The following is a 16005-nucleotide window of genomic DNA, read 5'->3' on the forward strand; positions in this document are numbered from 1 at the left end:
GTAACTGCACTCATGACCAGCAGCCTTTGTTATATTGACAACTGTATATCTGACTGACCTGTTATGTCGTCTTGGGTTTTGTCTGACTGAAAGCTGTATGTATTAAAGACATTATGTGGATACAAGTTGTTGATAATTCAACAAGTGATGGTGAATGCTATATTAAAAATTCTGCATAAAAGGGACAGAGTTCAAGTGAGACTCCTAAGAGGGACTCTTCAGGTAAAAGTGGTGGCCTTCTGTGTGGATATTTCAAACACACTTGTTCAAGAGAATGGGCATAGTATGTGCTGCTGCTGCCTTGTGTATAGAGTACTAAATTGCAGAAAATCAATCTTCTGCTTTTGGACTTAAAATCATATATCATGCCACCATTCCTAATATAGACAAATTGACTAAATGTGAAAGCCAATAGATAGTCAAACTTGTCACGTAAACGAGGCAGTAGAATTTGCAGAAGCTGGGTGGAGCCACATTTTAAGGAACAAATGTAAAAATAAAAGCGAGCTGGCTTACAATCAGAACAAATGCACAGATTAACAAGTCTCCATATGGAGAAATAGCATTACCTCCAAAGGTGCTTGGGCAAACAAAAATAGCAGTGCCATATAGTAGCATTTAAAAAAAACATGTGTTCATGCCTGGCATGAAGAACACATGCATCTCTTCAATGTATAGTCATGGCTCCTCTACTAGTGTCCGTATAAATAGGAGGGAATATCTTCAACCAAAGAAGTTCTACCACTTATGAACCAAAATTAACAAATGGGCTTATCAGTGGGTTTTTTTTCCAATTAAGGGACAATTTAGCGTTGGCAATCCACCTAACCTGCACACCTTTTGCATTGTGGGGATGAGACCCATGCAAACACTGGGAGAATATGCAAACTTCACACGGATAGTGACCCAGGGCCGGGATCAAACCCAGGTCCTCGGCACCATGAGGCAGCAGTGCTAACCACGGGTTCATCGTGCCACTCACGACTTATTGGTTTTTAAACAGCATGTCAGCTTAAAAACAATGACCACTAAACATATTTTTAGGATTAACAAAAATATATTTTAAGTTCAGAAATATCAAAGCAAAAGCTGACTGCACTGTTCAAATGGACAAGATGACTGGTTGGATTAAGAAACAATAGGGTTAAAATACCTACCCAATTCTTCTTTCCATTAAAATTAATGTCAGACAGTACGAATAGCAGGTAGCTGAACCACTACCAACAATTTCTGTGCCCTGGCTGAAGTTGAATTGTATTCCCGATGTAAGTAGTGTATTAAGTTGGAATATAGAATGCAAATAGCTGAAGGCCCATGTTATTTTTTTTTCTCCCAGCCGAATTTTGGTGTTACTGGCTACTGAGATATTTATTCATTTTTGTTCTACAATTTTTGTTTTACAATTTATGTTTTCTCTGGAGACATATAAAATTGGTTGAAATGGCATTTTAATTTATACTGACAACATACATTTCGAAGTACAACCTTTTTTTGTATGTCTACTGCAATGAAGCAATTCACATGTTACATCGGAATTTATATGTTTATCATCCATAGGACCATTTGCAATATTCTGTTATGAATATATTGGCTTCAAAAATATATTCTAGCTATTTTTAAAAATTGTTTCAGTACTTTATGCTACACTTATGCTGTTGGATTGCCTCCTCACTATTGCCTGGTAGAGGACCACCCAACCAGATAGTTTTGGGTGATACCTCAGATGCTGTCATATATGCAAAGAGGGTCAACAGGACTTTTGGTTGTGGGTGGGCTGCATGGTTGAAATGTTATTGTGCTCCCTGAAAGGATGATGGAAGTGGATTCAATAATAACTCTCAAGAAAATTGGATAAATACTTGGACGTGGAAGGATTTGCAGTGTTATGGGGAGGGCACAGGCCTAGTGAGACGAATGCCTCCTTTCTGAGCTGCATCATTTTATGAACTCTTTCAACCACTGAATAAGCTTCATTTTTAGGTTCCTAACACCTCCAAAATGGTTTCTTGAATTCAGAAGCATGTCAGAAATCTGTACATATTCCAGTGCTCGCACTTTAGAGTACCCAATTCATTTTTCCAATTAAGGAGCCATTTAGAGTGACCAATCCACCTACCATGCACATCTTTTGAGTTGTGGGTGTGGAACCCACGCAAACACTGGGAGAACGTGCAAACTCCACACGACAGTGATCCAGGGCCGGGATTGAACCTGGGACCTCGGCGCCATGAGGCAGCAGTGCTAACCACTGCACCACCGTGCTGCCCATGGTGCTCACACTTCAACTAATGACATCGTCTCTAATCATATTTTGCAGACTTTTCTCCATATCCTTTTTTGTCATGTACATACCCAATCTGTACCTCAAATTGTTCCAGACTCCAATTCAGTAGACACTGTGGTAAAGCATTCAATTTGTTAATAATTAAAAGTAATTATTTCAATATATTTTTCTGTTATGATACCATGCCTGTAATTCCTTATTAATGGTTCATTCTTGTTCCTCTTATAGCCTTCCATAATTTTGAAAAGGTCTATTCGAACCCCCTTTAACCTTTTTTAAACTAATAGACTATTGTGAAAAGGTTTGTGGGTAGCATAGCAGCTGCAAATTTTATAGCATAGGGTTTGTGGTCTGAAAATACTCAAACAGGAAATAGACACATGAGAATAAGTTGCGTTTTAGAGCACGTATCAAGACAGTTTGGCATGGCTTATTTTCACTGCTATGCTTTGTTTAGATTATTGTACCCGTAACACTCGTTGGATTCTGGCATTCTGTGAGAAAATTCTTAAAACATTGTTTTTGACACACACAAAATGCATTCGAAACCTCACTTTCAATTTTCTTGTTCTGAAGAAGTTATTGTTGGGACATCTGCTCCCCATGTACATAAATGGTTTGGACATGAGTTCAGGAGGATAATGACATTTGCCGATAATACCAAATTGGGGTCATGCCAAACCAAGGAAAAATACAGGAAGCCATAGAGTGTGAGCAAATATCTGACAAATACATTTCAACTTTGGTAGGTCTAGGTTTTGGGGGGAAAAGAATCGGAGTTTTACCATTCAAGATGTGTATTCAGTGGCATGCAGGAACAGAAAGCAATCTAAAAGTGGAATCGTAGGGATGGCTTTTAAAGCAGACCAAGGCAGGCCAGCAGCACGGTTCAGTTCCCGTACCACCCTCCCCGAACAGGCGCCAGAATGTGGCGACTAGGGGCTTTTCACAGTAACTTCATTTGAAGCCTACTTGTGACAATAAGCGATTTTCATTTCATTTCATTTCGTGCAGAACCTGAAGTTTAATATTTAATACAAAAAGCCATGAGCTAGGTAAACGGAATAAGAAACATTTTTGCACAATGGATATTAGATGATGAAATCATCTCAGCTTTAATAATCAGGCAACAAACACGAGAGAGATTCAGGTTAACTTTTGAAGAACTGGTGAAGCACATGATGAAAGAGCAGAGAACTGGGGTTAGGACATAGTTCGGATGAAGAGCTGGTATCGGCACAATATACCAAATTACCTCTTTCTGTGTTGATATTTTCTATTTCTAAGAAGGTTGAGAATAAAACTGGGAAAATTGAATATTATCTTGGCAATTCACTCTGATGTTGAGTTTAATGTTTCGTTTAAATCTGGGCTTTTATATTGCATTGATTTTGTTGCAGCTGAAGAATCAGAAAATAGTGAAAGTAATACAGATGAAGATGAGGAATTTTCTTTTAAAAATCTGTCAAACGAAAACAAGAAAATGGATAAAGTCAAAACACAAATGAAGAAGAAGGAGAAAAAATCTCCCAAACCCAACAACAGTGCCACAGGTAGGTTCCATTGACCGTTGCAAATAAATAATGTTTAACAGAACTCATGCTATAAATTATAGAGCAAGGTCATTGCGATGCCGTAATGCAGTTAACTGTGAAATGATTGTGGAATATTTGTACATCAGCAATAATTAACAGACTTCCATAATGAAGTGCAACATTCTTTTTGAGGACATCTGGAGAGGTCCTATTTATTTGCAGCCCTCTGTTCCACTTAGCAAAATAATGTATTTTGAAAGCCGCTTACAACAATTAATGGGCTGTGTCATTTACAACTATTTCCCATCTAAACGATTAACTAACTGAAACAACTTAATTACATTTCAGGGTGAAGTAATATACAGATTTCTTTTTTAAATCACCAAATACTGGCTCACCACCACGTTCTCAAAGGCATTTAGGAGTGGGCAATAAATGCTTGCGTAGCCAGTGACGCCCACATTCCATGAAATGCCTTAAATTAGATACCTTATTGCAGGACCAGTTGTTTAGAAGTTAATAATAAATCCTGCCAATTGGTACTGTAGAGGTATAGCTGGTAAACCCCAAATTTATCCTAATCCCAGAGCATGCTCGTTACAATGAGCAAGTAGTGTATATGGGCAGAAGAGCCAATATTCGATTAGTCCATTGCATCTGCACTGTATTTGTAATGTGAAGTACTTTATTGAGATGATAAATGGCAAAAAGTTTCGTCAAAATAAGACATTCCGAAATTTACTTACTGTGGTATAACTATAATCAGAACAATGGAAGGTAAAATGTGGTTATCTGCTCCAAACACCCTTTAAGTACTTTATTTCTTGCATTTAAAAATTTGAGCACTTTTAATAAGCAATAAAAAATTGGCGAAAAAGTACGCTTGTTAGATTGGACTTCATCCTAAGCATTCCTAAAAATAAATAATACCTAACTTAAGTTTGAAGATCCAGTGAGAAGCAAAATGCTTTACAAATAAGAGGGAAGTACCACTAAACGACAAGTCAATCTTTGTTGCTTCTGAACCCTCTAGTGGCTTACTAGAGAAGCATAAGAAAAGGCTTTGAAGTAAATCCCTGTGTGATGCCTTGGGAAATATGTAGTAGTAAAAAAGAGAAACCTTAGCTGGGATTTTTAATATCCATGCACCCGAGGGGTTGGTTTAGCTCACTCGGCTAAATCGCTGGCTTTTAAAGCAGACCAAGCAGGCCAGCAGCACGGTTCGATTCCCGTACCAGCCTCCCCGGACAGGCGCCGGAATGTGGCGACTAGGGGCTTTTCACAGTAACTTCATTGAAGCCTACTCGTGATAATAAGCGATTTTCATTTCATTTTTCTAATTCCACATCCCTATCTCTCTCATTGGAGCTCCAATGTGTTTCCACAAAGTGGTTCACTTTTGCTTTCTTTTACACAGAGTTGCCAACTTTAGTCACCAATGTGAGCATGCTCTGAATGGACCAGGCACTACTATACAGTGCAGGAAAGCGGTGGCTATTCAAGTGTTGCTTTTGCACACTTCTCATGAGCTGAATGTAAAAGTTGCAGAGGAAAACAACAGAGAGCAACAGTGAAATTACAAACATAATTTATATCATACTTTAATTTATTTCCTCCCCTATAATTGTAGTTCCTGTACAAAGTAGTCCATTGTTATTGGAGACGATGCCAGCTTCCCCTAAATTATTACAAGTATCAAGTCCTTCCGCAGGGATGAAAAAACCAAAGTGGACTCCACCAGGTATGTATGTGGTTTGCAATAAATGGAAATGTAATTTCTAATTACATCTAAAAACAGGTGTAAAAAGTAGAGTGAGATCCAAATTGAATTGATTTAGTTATAATTTTTAATTAAACATTTAACAAATTTGGTTGCCTTAAGTTAACACTTTTTAGATGTGAAAATAGATTCCCAATTGAGCAAAAAATCTGAACCACTAAAATTAGAATAATTGCATAGATCAACCTCTCATTGTAAATGATGAGAGTAACTTCATCTCTATCAGAATCATAGCATGTTTACAGGATAGGCGGAGTCTATTCGGCCCAACATTTCCTTGCTTGCTCTGCCAGGTCAATTCAGCGAGCCCCACTCCCCACCCTTTCCCTGTAGCCTTGCAAACTTTCTCTTTTCAATCGATTGGCTAAATCCCTTTTGAAAGTCACAGTACAATTTGCCTCCACCACACTTTCAGGCGGTACATTCCAAATCCGAACTACATACTGCATAAAAAATGTTTGTTCTTATGTCACCATTGATTTTGTTTTCAACCAGTCGCCTTAAATTGCTGTCCATGTCCTCTGGTTCTCAATCCTTTGCCAATGGGAACAGTTCCTCCCTATCTACTCTCCCAGACCCATCATGATTTTGAACACGTCTATCCTATCTCCTTTAAACCTTCTCCTTTCCGAGGAAAACAACCATAACTTCTTCAATCTTTTTACATAACTGAAGCTCCCCATCCCTGGAACCATTCTTGTAAATCTTTTCCACACCCTCTCTAATACCTTCATGTCCTTCCTAAAATGTATTGCCCAGAATTGGCCCTGTGTTCTTTAAGCGTTCACAATAACTTTCTTTCTTTTGTGCTCTTTGACTGTGTACAAAGTCGAGGATCCTGTAAACCTTTTTAACAATGTTTTTAACCTTTCTGCCTGCCACCTTTAACAGTTTGTGCACGTAGAACCCCAGGATTCTGTTCCTGCACCCGTGTAGAATTGCACCTTTTGAAACTGAAGGTGATGTCAAGTGAGATAGTGAATTAAAAGATATCCTGTCATCCAAATAAGGTAGCATAGGTGGATGGGCGACGTGAATGTTTTTTCTTTGAGTACTGAATACAATAGTCACTACTATAGGATTAATCAGTGTAGAATCTCTTACCAAAAAGTGAAGCATTTCATTTGAAATTAGACCTGATATGAAAGCACTCCTGCTAGGGAATCCATGATTCTAATGTGACATCACCTCTGCTCCTCCTGGCCCTACAAAGGAATTAAAAAATATCTTAAACTTTCCTTTTCTGACCCTGATCCACAGTCTCGCCAAGTTGGCCTGATGGGAAACTCACTAATCCCTCTCGTTCATACCTTCAACTAAACATTGTAGTTGGTCCATTGTGCCATTGGGACATGAAGTCCATATGTTCAATAAAATTCAATGGAGGAGGTTAAAATAGTGTCAAGACAGCTTCCAGTGGTTGCTAACAGAGTAACAGACCTAGGCTGATTTAACTGTCCATGCACTCTTGAGTTCTTCAGGCAAGAAGGGTTAAATTTATTCCAAGGGTATAAACTGGAATACAGGCAGGAGGGAATTGGACCAGAATGACATAGGTAGTTCAGTCACTATTTTGAATTCATATATTCTGCTTACTGAAACAGATTATTAACAGATCCTATGCTTGTAGCATAGGAATTTTTCCACAGCACACTGTGAGGAGGCGCTAGGAAATATAAACTGAAATGTTATAACGCCATGATAAGGCGTGTTATATATTCAAATTCCTTTGTAATTGAGGGCATAGAAATTTAAAATGGGAAAAGTTGACATCCAGGTACGTTTTTATATTGATGGGTACATAAGAAAATAAATAACAAATACAATGCTTGTATAATTACAAGAGACATACTAAGCAACTCTTTTTGGAAGAGAAAAATGTATTCTCGGTGTTATATTGTTATTTTAGAGAGTTAATCTGAGTGTACGCAGTAATCCTTTTCTGTATTTTTCTAACCACAGGAGCTAACTGATCTTTACCTATCTCTCTGAAGGTTCTAATCAACTGATTTGAACAGTTCAAACTTCTTTGAGTGCCCATCAAATTGTTACTGTTAGTTGAAATGCCTGTTAGCAGAATTTAAATTGGGTTATCAATCATACATACAAGAGAAAAATCACATTTTGTTTCTTCCTCTGGTCTTGTTGATAATTGGACAAATCTTAGGAGCACCAAATTCGTTTCAAATTACGCTGGGATCATGATTCTTTCTGCGGCAGTTTGTTTTAAATTCCTTTGGACTTGTTACTAAGTGAAATGAAATGTTACCATTATAAGACTTCACAAGAATGCTTTTGTTTTGTCACACTTTAAAACTCTACTAGACCAAGCAAATAAGGAGATTGTTAAAACTGGATCAAAAATTATATTTAGTCATATTTTGTTGCACTCCTGTTTAAAATTTGAAAGCCTAAGAATTGAATTGCTTACTTGTATCACTGATTAAAATGATATGCTTTCAACCATTTATATTTTTCCATTTTAAAAATCAGAACGTTTTGATTTTCTCTTACAGCTCCTAAAGAAAGCAGCAATAACTCACAGGAACGAACTTCAGTAAGAAGTCCATGCCAAGGTCTTCGATTGGGCCTGTCTCGATTAGCCAGAGTGAAACCTTTGCACCCCAGTACTGGCAATGATTGAACATGATTTAAAACTCCTTTTAAGAAAGATGAAACTTAATCTCTGTTGCTGTGTTATTTTCCAGTTCATATTATCATAAGGTTGATTTGTCAAATCACTCTATGTATATTTCTTTGATAGGCAGCACGGTGGCTTAGTGGTTAGCACTACTGCCTCATGGCACCAAGGACCTGGGTTCAATCCCGGCCCCGGGTCAGTGTCCGTGTGGAGTTTGCACATTCGCCCCGTGTCTGCATGGGTCTCACCCCCACAACCCAAAGATGTGCAGCTAGGTGGATTGGCCATGCTAAATTTCCCCTTAATGGAAAAAAATAATTGGATACACTAAATTTATTTTTTAAGAACCTGTTGACCAGTTTTGGTAGAAGCAGTATTTGGAGGAAATGTTCTATATCACGTCAACATGTCACCCGACCCTCCAAAGAGGCCAGGAAGAAATCTTTCCCTGTGCTTTTTAGAATAGGAACTAATTAATATTGACAATTTGAGGGTGTTTTAAGTCCACCGCCTAAACTGAGGTTCTTTTCAGGCAAGAGTCAATGCATGGGTGCTGCAGAAGTTCGGGAACTGTGATTTTTTTGCTGTATAATCTGGGTTAAAGTCTATTTTAGGGGAATGGGGTAAAGTTTTTGCTTTGTGATTGAGGGCTAAGCATTAAAACGTTCCGAGCACACTTTTTATATGATTGTAAGTCTTCCCTAACCAATGCAGTATGCTATGTGATGGCCACATTGTCAAAGGTTGTAATGGTAAGCCAATGTAGCTTCTCATAGCCTGAAAGGTACTCTGTCAAGACTCACTGCTTGTCAATATGTTGTGTGTGTTTGTACCTCCTATTTTTAAGGAATTTTAACGTTTATAACGTTTAGAGACTGAAATCTTGTTGATGCTCAATAATTGGTCGGTCATATAAGATTGTTTTTATTAAGCAAGTATGATTTAATAACATTGCAAATCTGTTCGTGCCTGAGCACAATTTACCTGCAAGTCCTTTTTAACCATGTCGCCAGAATTTGATCTGCGCTTAACACAGTTTTGAGTCTGGAATTAAATAACTATTTTTGTAAATTTAAAATAAACATCTATTGTAACAAATGTGAAGGATGTAGATTTTTTTTATAATGCTGCAAAATCACCTCAATTTACAATAATACCCTATGTCATATGAGAAATGCCTGAAAGCACTTTGCAACTAAAGGATTACCTTTGAAGTGTAGTCACTGTTACGTTGGTAAACAAAACAGCCAATTTACAAATGGCAAGGGCAAATAAAATGAATGACGAGGTAATTTGTTTTTGGTGGTGGTTGAAAGAGAATATTGGCTTAGGAGAGTTGCAAATAGTAAAAGATCCCATGGCACAGCCACCTAAACAGGACATGGTGCTTCAGTTTAACATATCATTGGAAAGACAGTACCACCAATAATGGAGTACTTCCTCAGTATTACATTTAAATTTGAAACCACAATTTTCTGAATACGCAAAATCAAGAATTTCGCCTTGCCCTCCCAATTTCCGATATTTGGGGATCCACGTGGCCCATAACTGAGCCTTACTCGACAAACTGAACTTTTTAAGCCTCATCAGTGAGGTTAAAATGGACCCACAGAGGTGGAAAAATCTCCCTCTGACTCTGGCAGGACGGATGCAAGCTCACGATGAATGTGCCACCAAGGTTTTTGTTCTCATTTCAATGTATCCCCGTTTCTTTTTACCCACGGCAAGTTTTATTACGGTCAACAAATTAATATCGGCGTTTATCTGGGCAGGTAAGAGTCCACAGCGCTGTGCTTCAGAGGGTCGGGAGGCTTAGCCCTGGGCAGCCAACATACAGAAAATACAACCATGGCTCAGTGACCCGGGATCGAACTGGAGTAGCTTGGAGGCATGGTCTTGTGCCGGACCCTCCTCCCCACATGCCATAATTACCATACCACTGCCCTTTTACCCTTTCGCTCTTTCCTCGAACCCTGTGGTGATTTCCTCCCTTATAATTTGGAAGCAGTTTTGGCAGCACTTCAATCTGCCCCTGCCCCTTTGGATAGCGTATACGAGAAATGGGTGGGGGAGCTAGGCTCTGCTTACTGAGAAGGTTTGGAGAGACACCCTTTACATGGTGAACCCCACTTCATCCTGTGCCAGACTGAGTTTGGCAAAGTTCAAAGTGCTACACATTGGACAAAGGCAAGGATGAGTAGATTATTTCAATGCGTGGAGAACAAGTGAAACCGCTGTTCAGCTACACCGGCTAACCACACACATGCATTTTGGTCTTGGTCGATTTTGCAGACAACTCTCGAACCTTGCCTGGTTGCAGTATTTTGGGTTTTGGACTTCCCGTCTTTCTGCTCGGGAGAGAAGGTGGATGTTCTTTCCTTTGCTTCCTTAATAGCCAGGAGGTGAATATTACCAAACTGGAGATCTCTCTCACCCCCCCCAAGACATTCGCATGGGTAGGAGATATGATATCGGTCTTGCATCTGGAAAAGGTCAAGTATACTATCGGAGGCTCGGTGGGAGGTTCCACCAGAGATGGGGGCCATTCATTTCTTTCTTTAAAGATCTGGACACATTGGAGGGTTATTGGGGGGGGGGGGTTATTGGGGGGGGGGGATAAGTTAGTGGGGGATAGTTTAGTAACAGTAACAATATTCCATTGCACACATTAACTGCCTTCCTACTTTTGATTCGGTTTCTTTTTCATTTAATTTTGTTGTTTATGACATTTATATTGTGTATATTTTTGTCTATATGTATATTACTGTTTAGATTTGATTATTCAATAAAATGTTTATTTTTTAAAAAAGTTTAGGTATATATAAAAAAAATTATTTTTTATACCTTGCGTTAACTTGAGTTCAGGTAGATGGCTTACCAAATTGCTTCAACTCTACGTCTATCGCTCTAAAAATATTTACTTCCACGACTTTAAGATAAAAAGTTGGAGTATTTTGCCAAATTGAGAAGATTGACCCAATCGAGGTCTCCGAGATTATGAAGGATCATGCTCGTGTAAATAGTGGTAGACTGTTTCCACTGGTCAGTGAGACATTAGCAAGAGGGCATAAATTTAATGTAATCCCAAAGATAGGAAATAAATGCCCTTGCATGGCAGATGATTTTATTAAGATTATGATGAGATTGTATTGCAAAAACTGGGGGAAAAGGAATTCCCCCAAATTTCCCCAGGACATTTTCTTTCACAATACGATAAATAAATGAACATAGTTTATTACATGGAGCACTTGCATCTTTGGATGTAAAGACAAGCGGCATGATTAATTAAATGTTTATGTGCAGCAAGTCTCAGCCGTCTATAAAAAAGATGTAGTGGAAGTTGACTGGTAACTTATTCAACAGTTGTACAGCACTGACGTCAATAGGCAAAGCTATAAAATAGCATCAGTATTTCAAGATGTTGCACAACTGATGAAAGCATCACGAGTCTCGAGTGTCAAAAACACATTATTAATACAAGTTCCAAATATGGTCAGTGTTTGAAACTGTGTGCATTCAGGGTACATTTACTCATGTCTACAGTGCTTCATGATCCAAGAAGGCTTCTCTCCCCACAAGGTTTATTTCCTCAGTTATTTTGAGAGCATCGGAGCCGTTTCTTCAAAGGGGTTGAAGAAGCGCCGCTTGAGGGGGGCCATACACCGCACACACACGTGCTGGCCATGTCCCAAACTGGTGGGGTTCTGGAGGTCCTATTTCTGATACCATGTTGGTGATCCTGAATATGGGGTTGGAACCCTGCCCAGTCGCGGCGACTTTTGGGGTCACTGATGTGTGCTGGAACTGTGGGTGGGGGCAGAGGTCCTGGCCTTCACTTCTTTGGGCACAGAGACAGATCTTATTGGGCTGGAGGTTGGCAACACCACTGAGTGCTTCGACATGGCTAGGGGACTTGAATACACCATGAGGAGGTCGATTGAGGGATTCTATCGAAGATGGCAGCCATTTATATTGTACTTTAAAGAATTGGTCAATGTTGCGGGGGGGGGGGCGGTTTTGTTGGATTGGGGAGGAGGAGTGTGGTTGTGGTTGGTGTTTTGTTAAAGGTGTTTGTTTATGTCTTTTGTAATTTCTGTTTAAAATGTTAAAAATTTTATTAAAATAATTTCCAAAAAAAAAAAATTTGATAGCATTGGGATGTACTAATTCACTGGCTGAAAAGCAGCCCATCTCCCTCTCATACAAGACAGCGTTACTCTCCCAACTCACTTCCACACTGACACTTCCTTTCTCTCCTTCACACAGTGTCAGCTGCAGTTCAGTTGTTAGCACTCTTGACTCTGAATCACGAGGGTTCTGGATTCAAGTCCCGTTACAAGGCTAGGGCACATAAATCAAGGCTGGATGTGCTGATTTTCAGATGAGACATTAAGCCGAAGCCTCATCTGTCTGCTTGAGTGGATTCTACTTCGAAGTAGGGTGGGGGAGTTAATCCATATGTCTGGGCCATTATTTATCCCTCAATAAACATCACAAAACAGATTGCCTGGTCATTATCACATTGGTGTTTGTGGGAGTAGGTAGTGCATAACGTGGCTGCTGTGTTTCCTAAATTACAAGTGATTGCACTTCATTGACTATATGTGCTTTGAGAGGTTGGTGGGTGTGATAAGTGCAATATAAATGTAAGTCTTTTCTTCACACACATTTACAGGTATGTGTAGTGTAAGGTGTTCGACATAGAAAGGGTTCATGTGGGACTGCAGATTCCAATTGATGTTACCGGAAGGGATTACATTAAATTAAACTCTACTTCAAAGGACCGTAATTTATACCTTTTTAAAGAAAACATGGGTTAACAGAGTCACAGGACTGCAAATTAGCTTTAACAACAGAAAAAATATATCTTAAATTTGAAAAATTTGTCGATAATACAATTCTCTTTCACTCCAACTTATCTTCTAAAATGTATGCAGATTTTGAGAATACCACAGGATACAACAGGCATTTTATGTGACAATGTTTTCAGTAGATACCACAGTCCCTGTAAGCCAACAGGCTAGCGTGGTCGGACACACCAATCTCTGAAACCAAGTGGCAAATGCCACCCAATTGAACTTCTGTAAATTTATCTTCAAATCCCCCCAGATGATAATCACACGAGTGTTTCCAAACTCTGTTCTTGAAAAAAAAGCAAATTACTGCGGATGCTGGAAACTCAAACCAAAAATAAAATGCTGGAAAATCTCAGCAGGTCTGGCAGCACGTGTAGGGAGAGAAATGAGCTGTTTTCTCTCCCTACAGATGCTGCCAGACCTGCTGAGATTTTCCAGCATTTTCTTTTTGTTTTCCGTTCTTGAAAAGATACGCCTTAGAATCTTCTTTTAAACCATGCTTTCCCTCAGCTGTTTCCAGCAAGGATCCATTTCAGGATTTCCAACTCTCCTTTCAGTATTCCAATTTCCACGTGCATTCAAGCTTTCATACAATCTTTCAGGTATCCAGCTACCAGTAGAACACTACTGCTTCACAGGCTGTACTAAGGTCCTCAAGTTTGGGAATGTTTCAGATACCTGACTTCTCTCTAGCCAATTCACCACGTCTGCATTTCCAGCTCTATCTTCAAAAAACTGTAATTTGTTCAAATTCCAGTTCCATTTTGTTCCTTTGACTTCAAGGTTCCAGAAATTTCTCTTTTCAGTCCTTGGTTTCAAGAACTAACTTCTTTAGTTTCTGTAACTTGCTTTCTTCCCATTACTCCATTGTATTGCTTCTGATTCTGGCAGAGCTGTGAGAGCTGCCTTCTCTCTCACTGCCTGCCTTGGGTCCCATAATTCCCATTAAATCTACATTCAAAGGCCTTTCCCACTTAAAGTTGGCCCCGGTTGCTAACCAACAGCCCCGTCCTTTACATTTGTTTGCTTTTCACATTGTAAACTCTAACAGATAAAGTTTCAAATGAAACTAAAATCCCCATCCATGCAAACACCTTTGGTTAACATGAATCTAACTGGAGTTTCACCCTTGCACAAAAAGTTTAAAATTGAACTCACTTAAATCTATGCCTTATTTTTAATATCCAACAATGCAAACGTAGATTACTTAAAACTACCTCTGACAACAGGATACGGAGTGGTGCAGGAAAGGTCTGAGAGAAGTCGACATGCTGATAGTATCTCGTGAGGGCTATATCATAGAATCCATACAGTGCAGGAGGCCATTTGGCCCATTGTGTCTGCACTGATTCTCTGAAAGAACACTCTACCTAGGCTCACTCTCCTGCCCTATCCCTGTAACCTAACCTGCACATCTTTGGACTGTAGGAGAAAACCAGAGCACCCAGAGGAATTCCACGCAGACACACAGAGAACATGTAAACCCCACCCCTGGAGCTGTGAGGCAGAAGAGCTAACCACTGTGCCACCATGCCACCCATCTTAGAGATGTACAGAATTGTGTGTACGCGGCACATACTCGTGCGACTAAACCAATGTAGTCTACCTCATACGCTGCAGGAAAGGATGCCCCGAAGCGTGGTACATAGGCGAGACCATGCAGACACTGCGACAACGAATGAACGGGCATCGTGCAACAATCACCAGGCAGGAATGTTCCCTTCCAGTCGGGGAACACTTCAGCAGTCAAGGGCATTCAGCCTCTGATCTCCGGGTAAGCGTTCTTCAAGGCAGCCTTCAGGACACGCGACAACGCAGAATTGCCGAGCAAAAACTTATAGCTAAGTTCCGCACGCATGAGTGCGGCCTCAATCGGGATCTAGGGTTCATGTCACATTACATCCACCCCCCACCATCTGGCCTGGACTTGCAAAATTCCACCAACTGTTCTGGCTTGAGACAATTCACACCTCTTTAACCTGTGATTATCCCTCTCTCTGGATCTGTAATGATTTGATTACCTGCAAATGCTCACATTCCAAGCATTGTCTGGCATCTCTGACTTTGTCTATATAAATGTTTCTGGATCATACCTCTCCATTCACCTGAGGAAGGAGCTGCGCTCCGTAAGCTCGTGTTTGAAACAAACCTGTTGGACTTTAACCTGGTGTTGTAAGACTTCTTACTGTGCTCACCCCAGTCCAACGCCGGCATCTCCACATCATGGATCTCTTTGAGAAACAGGGGCTTTGGCTGCCTGGTCATCAGACAGGCCTTCTTCACCCTCCTTCTCTTCCTCCTTTGGGGCATTAACAAAGGAGTCCTTTGCAAATTGCTAAATTGTGCAGTTTGCAGCAAATTAATGACTTATATGGTTGTTGTAGTCCCCAGATCTAGTACTAGCATTATGCTTCACGATGTAAGTGATGTTCTCAACCACAACGGCAGCAATATCAGTGCTAAGGAAGGAAATCCAGTGAAATGTGCTGTTCTGGTGTTGGAAATCAGTGTTCCTGATGCAGATAATTTACATCCCTTGTGATGCGCTCCTATTGCATTACAAGGCCGGAGGACTGGCGGATAAAAATGTAGACGCAGCTTCGACGGGGCTTTATTTGGAATAGAACCTCATCCATCTGAAACATGTCCCCACTTCAGAGGGCTTGTAGCTGGGGAGTGAGGGAGTTAAGGGCAGCATGGTAGCATTGTGGATAGCACAATCGCTTCACAGCTCCAGGGTCCCAGGTTCGATTACGGCTTGGGTCACTGTCTGTGCGGAGTCTGCACATCCTCCCCGTGTGTGCGTGGGTTTCCTCCGGGTGCTCCGGTTTCCTCCCACAGTCCAAAGATGTGCAAGTAAGGTGGATTGGACATGATAAATTGCCCTTAGTGTTGGGTGAGGTTACTGG

The 16005-nt window shown here is 40.1% G+C and overlaps 1 protein-coding gene across 5 annotated transcripts in view; it reads left to right on the forward strand.

Moving 5' to 3' along the window:
• The window catches only part of LOC119973371 (RAD51-associated protein 1-like), a 59345-nt gene extending 50007 nt beyond the window's left edge, over positions 1–9338 (forward strand). For 3 of the 5 annotated variants that reach the window (XM_038811361.1, XM_038811359.1, XM_038811363.1), the window contains exons 6-8: positions 3685–3837; positions 5450–5560; positions 8116–9338. In XM_038811361.1, the coding sequence (XP_038667289.1) occupies positions 3685–3837; positions 5450–5560; positions 8116–8243 (392 nt within the window). In that variant the 3' untranslated portion in view covers positions 8244–9338. The other 2 variants (XM_038811362.1, XM_038811360.1) reach the window with 2 other exon arrangements.
• The last annotated feature ends 6667 nt before the right edge of the window (positions 9339–16005 follow it).

The sequence above is a fragment of the Scyliorhinus canicula genome, chromosome 11, assembly GCF_902713615.1.
Source record: "Scyliorhinus canicula chromosome 11, sScyCan1.1, whole genome shotgun sequence".
NCBI classification, from domain to species: Eukaryota; Metazoa; Chordata; class Chondrichthyes; order Carcharhiniformes; family Scyliorhinidae; genus Scyliorhinus; species Scyliorhinus canicula.